This window comes from Trichechus manatus, unplaced genomic scaffold (assembly GCF_000243295.1).
Source record: "Trichechus manatus latirostris isolate Lorelei unplaced genomic scaffold, TriManLat1.0 scaffold00309, whole genome shotgun sequence".
Lineage (NCBI taxonomy): Eukaryota > Metazoa > Chordata > Mammalia > Sirenia > Trichechidae > Trichechus > Trichechus manatus.
In genome coordinates this window covers 628,117-636,123 of record NW_004444245.1, presented here as the reverse complement: position 1 = coordinate 636,123, position 8,007 = coordinate 628,117, and the positions used below count along the sequence as shown (strand labels likewise).

Genomic DNA, 8,007 nt, shown 5'->3' with positions numbered 1-8,007 from the left:
GCCCGCGCCCGCAGCCCCCGGCGGGCCACCCGCCGCGCGCCTTAGCCGGTGGGAGCTAGGACCCTGCCCCGCGCCAGGCGGGGAAGCTGGCAGTACCGGGGGTTGGTCGCACCCGGAGGGGAGGCGAGGGGCGCCGGGGCCGCGAGTCCGAGGCCGGTGCGCCCAGTGGAAAGCCCTTCGCTTTACGCGTTGCCGGGGTTCCAGTGAGACGGTCTCCCGGAACCTCCTGGCGCTCACGGTCGTTCCTGGAACGCACGGTTTTTGAACCCCGACTGTGAGCCGGGCCTTGTGCCGAGACAGACATTCGCGGTGGCTGCTCAGCTCGGGGGCGGGGGTGGGGTGTGAGTGGACCGCGCGCTCTGACACGCTGAGGCTGCCTTAGTCACCTCCATCCTTGGGCTGCCTCCTCGCCCCCGCAGCCCGAGGACCTGATGAACATGCAGCACTGCAACCTCCTCTGCCTGCCCGAAAACTACCAGATGAAGTACTACTTCTACCACGGCCTCTCCTGGCCCCAGGTGCGCGGCTGTAGCCTTTTCGGGCGGGCAAAGCCACTCGTGGCAGCTTTGGAGGAGTGGAGGAGGTTGTCTGGAGCCCAGGGGGCTGGCTGTCGGGTCGGGTCGGGGAGGCCCAGAGAGAAGGCGGTCCCTGAACGCCAGGCGAAGGCCCAGACTCCCACCTTTCTCTGCCTCCTCTTCCGGGTTGAGGCCCGGGCACACTGTGGAGTGGGCAAACCAGCAGCCTGGCCTGGAAGTCGGGAGGACAACAACTTCAAGGACTTCTTCCTCTTCCTGTTCCTAGCTCTCTTACATCGCAGAGGATGAGAATGGGAAGATTGTGGGGTATGTCCTGGCCAAAATGTGAGTCTCCAAGAAGGGAGAGAGAAGTTCGGGACTGGGCGGGGGAGTCTCAGGGGCTCCAACACTGTATATTTTCGGTGGGGCTGCACGTGCGTTTTAAAAACAATGCGTGGATTTTATTTGTAGAGCAGTTGTAGGGTTACAGAAAAATTACACGGAAAGGGTAGCTTCTACGCATCTTTTTTCTGCCGTCACGTTGTTATCGTCTTGCCTCCTGTGATGCTACGTTTGCTACAGTTAATGATCCAGTGTTGATACATTATTATTGCCTTAAGACTGCTCTGTGCTCCACATATTCTTCCGTGTCTCTCCCCGACCTCCTCACAACCGCCGATGTTCTCACCACCGTCTCCATGGTCTTACCTTTTCCAGCACGTCGGACGGTTGGAGTCCCACGGGATGTAGCCTTTTCAGACTGGCTCCTTTCACTTAGCAATACGCACAGGAGCTTCCTCCATGTCTTTCGGTGGCTTGGCAGTTCATTTCCTTTTATCGTTAAAGACTCTTCTGTTGTATTCCGTTGACGCTGCACGTTCTGGTGGCTGCTTCGTAAGATTTTGAGGCAGCAATGGGGGTGCAGTGTCAGCTTCTCTGGCGGGAAAGGTTACTCCCTCCTCCCCCAGCTGTGGGGCCTTTAGGGCCCGCCTGATCTCGTGTTTCCTCACCGTAGGGAAGAGGACCCAGATGACGTACCCCACGGACACATCACATCACTGGTGCGTAGACGCCACCCCCAGGCTCTGGTGGGGTGGGAGGAGGCTCAGTTGGGGCAGCTCTTGAGCCGCTGCCGGCTCCTCTGCCACCAGGCTGTGAAGCGTTCACACCGACGCCTGGGCCTGGCGCAGAAGCTGATGGACCAGGCCTCCCGAGCTATGATCGAAAACTTCAATGCCAAATACGTCTCCCTGCACGTCAGAAAGAGGTGGAAGCCAGGGCTGGGGGGAGGGGGAGGGGGAGGGGAAGATCATCTTGACGAGAGTCCTGGGGTGCCCTGGCTTTGGGGGTTGTTGGGAAGGGGACGCGGTGGGGGAAGGGTGGGACCCAGATGTGCTAGCCTCTCCCTGGCCAAGCCTGTGCAGCTCAGCAGTGCCTTATTCCCCTGCAGTAACCGGGCCGCTCTGCACCTCTATTCCAACACTCTCAACTTTCAGTAAGTACATCTAGACTCTTCTAAGGGGCTGGGGCTGGTCCTGGGTCTGGCCCCTGTGGAGGGCTGCAGTGGACTAAGTTGTTCTCCAGCCAGGGGGATGGGGCAGTTGGAGGCGACCTGGAGTCTGTTGAGATGGGGAGGCAGACATGGGCCCTGACGCAGCCAAGGTACCTCCTCGACACGCAGGAACCGCTGCTTGCAGAGCTGACGTGGGGAAAGCACGTGTGCTCTGGCATGTGCTCACTGTGCTGTGAGCGCAGGAGGAGGTGTGCGGGTGTCTCACTGATTGGGGAGCAGTCATTGGTGCTGGCTGAGGCTAGGTGAAGGGCAGTGTTGAGAAGAGCCCAGGTGGCTTTTTAGTGACAGCTTGAGAGCAGAGAGATGAGGGCTTAGAACACGAGGAGAGGCTGAGAAGGACCAAAAGTGGCCAGGGATCTAGAAGCTTCTAAGTGAGAACGGGAGTGCTCTGGAAACCTTAAGAATGTCTCGGAGAGACGGGCTTTCAGGAAGAGCAGGGGAGGGATCTAGAACCCTGGACATCCTGGTGGATGGGGGCAGGATGGCTCAGGGAGGCGGGAGTCCCCACGTGCCCAGCTCTCGAAGGCCGCACCCAGAACGCAGTGGCAAAAGACAGTGCTCAGCTTCACTTTGGTGGGGGAGGAAGAGGAGTGCTGTCGGGGAAGGTGGTGGTCTCCAGAGCTGGACATTCAAGGAGGGATCTTTGCTCTGGGTAAGGATGCTTCTGGTGGCAGCTGCTTCATAGGCTGAACCAGCAGGTCCACTTCTCTTTTAGAAGCAGGCTGCCTGAGTCTGCAGCAGCCCCTTTCCTTTGCTTTCGATGTGCTCGGTAACAGGGAAGACCAAATCCAGGGCTTCAGCGCTCCAAAAGCCACAGCGATGGGCCCTTGGTGGCCACGTTAGAAATGCCGAGTGGTCACAGGATCTGTGGGGGAGAAGGCTCTGGGCACTGCATTCTGCCTTCTGTTTGGCTTTGCTGGCGAGGGCCGCGGGAAGGCCATGGTGGAAATGGTGCTCCTGGAAGTCAGGCTCTTCGGGCTGGGTTTGCTGTCTCCAAAAGGGTCCTTCCGGGGGAAGAAATGACACCCTGCCCCACTTGCATGTGGTGCTAGAAGGCTGAGGAGAAGCGGCTCCCAGAAGTGGGTCTTCCTCCTTGTTCCCCACCCCCTGCCCCAGGATCAGTGAAGTGGAACCCAAATACTACGCAGATGGGGAAGACGCTTACGCCATGAAGCGGGACCTCACACAGATGGCAGACGAGGTAGGAGTCCTGCCGGGCCCAGGCGCAGTCCCCATAGGTGGAGACAGGAAGGCAAGTAGGGGAAAGCCTGCTAGAGGGGACAGTGGCAGTTCTTGGAAGCTCTGAGCCAGTGAAGGCAAACAGTGGCCGGGAAGTGAGACTGGATGGCAGCCCTTGCTGCCACATTGCTGGGAGTCATAGATCCTCTTGATCTCAGTTTCCCAAGCTGTAAAGTGGGGAGATGGGACTTGGCTGGGCTTTAAAAGAGCCCGTCCACCCAAGATTCTGCTAAGAAGCCTGGGTGCACCCTGGGCGTGATGCAGGAGGAGGAGCCGCACAGCTGCCAGGGCCCAGAGGTGGCCGGGGCCTGGGGATAGCCACAGCCTGCCCCCAGGCAGGGCCCAGGGATGGCCGGGACCTGGGGATAGCCACGGCCTGCCCGCAGGTTTGGGCTTAAGACAGAACAGGGCTGAGAAGAACAGTTGGGTCCTGGCCAGGGCAGTATAAGGGCGTAGCTCTCTGCATGAGCAAGGGCCGATCACCCTCATGTGACTGGTGAGAAAACGGAGCCCAGAGAGGAGCAGGGCCTTGAACAAGTTCGTAGCAGAGCCGGGACTCAGCCTAGGCCTCTCAACTCAGTCCCGGGTTCCCTGTCCTGGTCCACTGCCTCTCACCTTGTCCTCTGTCCCCAAGGGATAAGGGTTGCCTAAGCCTTGTGAACTACCCATCCTTGGCTCCCAAAAGCTCTGGGGACTTAGGCCCCTGTCTCTTTCCTCCTGCTTCTCCCTGGGGTGCTGGTGGCAGCTGAGGCGGCAGCTGGAACTGAAGGAGAAGGGCAGGCATGTGGTGCTGGGGCCCATCGAGAACAAGGTGGAGGCCAAAGGCAATTCACTTCCAAGCTCGGGCGAGGCCTGCCGGGAGGAGAAGGGCCTGGCTGCTGAGGATAGTGGTGGTGACAGCAAGGACCTCAGTGAGGTCAGCGAGACCACGGAGAGCACTGATGTCAAGGACAGCTCAGAGGCCTCCGACTCGGCCTGCTAGAGCCTGCCAGGGCACTTCTCCCCGCCCGCCCTGCCTCCCTTCACTCTGGCCCGACCCAGCCCAACCTCGCCCCACTAGCTTTCCCAATAAAGCTCACCCCATGGTCTTGGGGAATCTGTGTGTGAGTGTGCACGTTTGGTTGGCAAGCCTCTCTCCGGCCCTTCTGTGTCCATGTGGACGTGAACTTGACAGCCTTTTGGCCCAGACCATCCCGCCAGGTCCGAGAAGGGAAGAGCATTTCTGGGGCTTTGGTGGCAGGCTCCCAGTGGCTTCTGCTGCTGCCCTGCTGGATGGCCTTTAGACCCAGAGGAGGGAGGCTGGGCCTCAGCATCCTCCCGAGTATTCCAGGGTTGAACTGGGTGATACCAGAACCTGGACTGCCTGTTCCTGAGGGACAAGCCTTGGCTAGCCAGCACAAAGATGCTTCTGCCACCCGTGGTCTCCTTTCCGGCCTCTGCTTCGGCCCCTGTGGTGAGTGTTGGTCTGCCCAGGGTCCTGCCTTCAGCCTGGCTCTCTGCTACCGGCTCTCCAGTTCACACCTCCTGCACCCCAGACCCTTAGGTCCAACTGCTTATCTGTAGATAACTCCAGATGTCCTGTCTGGGTAACAGCCCAGCCATCTGTCCAGTTGCCCAAGCTTTGTCAACTGCCCACCCTTGACTCCTCCCTCTCCCCTCCGGTCCCAGCGGTCACCAAGTCCTGTGTGTCCCACTGCTGTGAAACCTCTTGACCCTACTCATTTTTAAAAAATACTGTTTTTCAGTACAGTTTTAGACTTACAAAATCACCAAAGAGATGGTACATAGAGTTCCGTCTCTTCCACCCCTCAATCCCCACAGCTGCCCGGGTGGTTCTCTTGCGTTTGTGTGGTGTGTTTATGATTGAAGAACCGATTTTGAAACATTAACCATAGCCCATAGTTGACATGAGGGGTCACTCTTGGTGTCCTGCAGCCCTATGGGTACTAACAAGTGCATAGTGACATGTGGCCACCGTTCTCATGGCCTCACCCTAACCCTAATTTGGTGCTGTGCCTTTTGTCCCTGCCCTTCCCTCGGTCTGAAACGCCATGAGCTGCTGCTCCTGGTCCCTGTGCCGGGCGCTGCCTAGGCCCGCCCACCTCCCGGGGCAGGCAAGCGCTCGCGCTGAGCGATTCCACTCTTTCAGCCCCTCGTGCTGTGCCAGGCGCGGGTCACAGTACGGGAGGCAGCCGGTGAAGCTCCGACGAGAGAGCGGGGAGGAGGACTGGAGGGGCGCGCGTACGCAGCCCGCTGCTCTCCAGCCTGCCGGCTCGGGCGAGGCTATGCTCTGATTGGCTCAAGCCTCAGGCCTCCCGGCAGTATTGGTGACGTGAAGTCTTGCCCCGCCCATCGCGCCTTACGACGGTCCCTTCCGGTTCGCAAGCCGCGGCGGGCTTCGTTCCCAGGCTCTGATTGGTCCCAGGCGGCGGGGGGCGGGCTCTGCGCTGCCCTGAGCCGCGGCGCGCGGAGGGGCGCTGGTGTGCGGGAGCTTGCGGCGGCTCTGTTGAAAGGCTGTGCCCTCTTCCTTCCCTTCTGGCCCGGCCCGCCCTCCTGCCCTCGGCCCCCGCGCCCTGGACTGGCCGGGTGGACGCTTGGCTTCCCCTCCGCTGACATGCAAATGAGCTTTTAAGGGCGGTTGGGTTTCCTGGGCAGAGGGGAAGGGGAAGCCGGAGGCCCGTCTGGCTCTTGGGGCCCAGCGCTTCCCCACCTCTGCAGCCCAGGCCTCCCAAACGGTGGGACTGGGACGGGCTCCGGGGCCTGTTCTCCAGGACATGAACCTATACACACCGACGCGCCGCCTTGACCCCTGAAGCCCCTTTGTTACACGTCTGTCCTCAGGGATAGCTGACTTGTAGGAAAATAGGAGCGCCTCACTGCCCAATTCAGGCGCTCATCTACTCTCTCTCCAGACAGTTGTCACAGCCGTCCCAGTGACGCGCTGAGCTCCTTCCCTCCACGCAGCAGACCTGACCAATCAGCCCCCCTAGAACCTCCCCAGAACTCCTCCACAGTTCAGCCAGGTCCACAAATCTGGTCCTCGTCTTCTGCAGGATCACGGGATTGGGATCCTTGGAAGGGCATCAGTGGATGGAGCAAGCAGTGGAGCCCGGTTTCACGCAAGCCCTTAAATGCTAGTGAGGGTCCTAAAAGCCAGGGTGGAGTCAGAAAAGGACGCAAAGGGGCATTTGAAAGCAGGGCTCAGTCCAGTTCGGCAGATGTTCCTGTGGGCTGGTGCCCTGTGCCTGGCTCTGCCGGATGGATGAGGGAGCTTTGAGGACCAGACACAGCTCAGATGGAGGGGGAAAGGGCAAGGGGTATTGGGGTTAGCTGATGAGGGGCATAGGTCCCCGGTCCCCCTTGGCCAGAGGCGGTGAAGGGACGTGTGGGTCTCCCTCCTGACACAGGTGCAGGTTAGGTTGTGGGTGTGCCTGTCTGCCCCGGGGGGAAGGGCAGGAAGCTCGCCTGTCTTGCTGGAGGACTGGCGCATTGGTACTGCTCAGATCAGCTGCCGGAAGCCCAGGTCCTGGGCCTGCTGGGGTCTGGCCAGCTCCCAGGCCTTGAAGCTCCAAGCCCTGTGGACACATGGCAACTTAGGGAAGGGTCTTGGTACTGAGGATGGGGGTATGTTTTCCTCTTCAGAGCAAGAGAATTGCTTATAGTTGCAAGGCAGGAAATACCTGCCCCAGTCCCTCTCCTCCCCCGCGCGTCCTCCCCACATTTGCAGGTAGCCTGACTTTGACTTCCAGGTCCGGAGTGCTGGGACTCCTGCCACTAGTGTCTGCAGGCCTGCCTTCAGGGGCCAAAGCCTGGGGCCTAACTATCTCTGCTCCTCTCCCACCATCTCTACCCCAGGGATTCCCCTCCCACCTAAGTGAAGACGCTAGTCTGCTTGTCTCTCGCCATCTGCATCCTGCCTTCCCAATTTAACGGAGAAAAGCTGTTGTCTTGTGGCTTTGAGGTGGTGGAGAGGGTTGGAGGGAAACCCCAGCACCCCTGGATGAGGGAGAACCCAGGACTTGCTCCCTTAAGGCCTTGCTCTGAGGGGGCAGGAGGAGGGCTGCCCCCTATCCCCAGGCCCAGGATGGGGCAGGTGCAAAGTGCGGGGAGAGGAGGCAAGAAGAGCCACTTCCGGCAGCAGGAAGTGGTAACCACCTATGGAGAAATGAGGCTCCTTCCTCCCTGCCGGGTCGGGTCGAGCAGAAGGGGAACCTCAGGCCAAGGCCTCTCTCTTCCTGCCTTGAAGGCGCCTGGAGGGAACTCAGGGCCAAGGTGCTGTTCTTGGTGGCCGACCTCCCTCCCCTCTGCTGGCTCCTGGGGTTCATCTCTCAGGGGCGGTGATTCGGGAAGGGGGGGAAGGGGGAGCCCATCTGATGTCCTGGGGGTCCGGGGAAAGCAGGCGACAGAGGGGGAGCCGAGGGCCAGAGTAGCTATGGCGTCACTGCCCGCTGGCAATGAGGGTCCAGGGGCCGTGAGGTGGAGGATGCAGAGTGGGGAGGAGGTGTGGGAGGGGGACGGCAGCCGGGGGGTTCCGGTTTGCTGGGCATCTTGGGGCTCCCACGGCTGCCCCGGGTACTGGGCACAAGCCAGCCCAGATGGGGGCCCAGCGCGAGGGAGGGGCAAGGCCAGGCCTGGGCCCGGAGCCCCTGGGCGGGCAGTGCCAGGCGGGGCGCGGGGGCC

The 8,007-nt window shown here is 60.6% G+C and overlaps 1 protein-coding gene across 1 annotated transcript in view; it reads left to right on the top strand.

The window, feature by feature from the left end:
• Window positions 1–4,309, top strand: part of NAA10 (N-alpha-acetyltransferase 10, NatA catalytic subunit) — a 4,896-nt gene extending 587 nt beyond the window's left edge. Inside the window, exons 2-8 of the mRNA XM_023725427.1 lie at window positions 420–518; window positions 802–860; window positions 1,531–1,576; window positions 1,667–1,782; window positions 1,966–2,010; window positions 3,205–3,289; window positions 4,073–4,309. Of these exons, the coding sequence (XP_023581195.1) occupies window positions 432–518; window positions 802–860; window positions 1,531–1,576; window positions 1,667–1,782; window positions 1,966–2,010; window positions 3,205–3,289; window positions 4,073–4,309 (675 nt within the window). The 5' untranslated portion in view covers window positions 420–431. The remainder of the gene's footprint in view (window positions 1–419; window positions 519–801; window positions 861–1,530; window positions 1,577–1,666; window positions 1,783–1,965; window positions 2,011–3,204; window positions 3,290–4,072) is intronic.
• The last annotated feature ends 3,698 nt before the right edge of the window (window positions 4,310–8,007 follow it).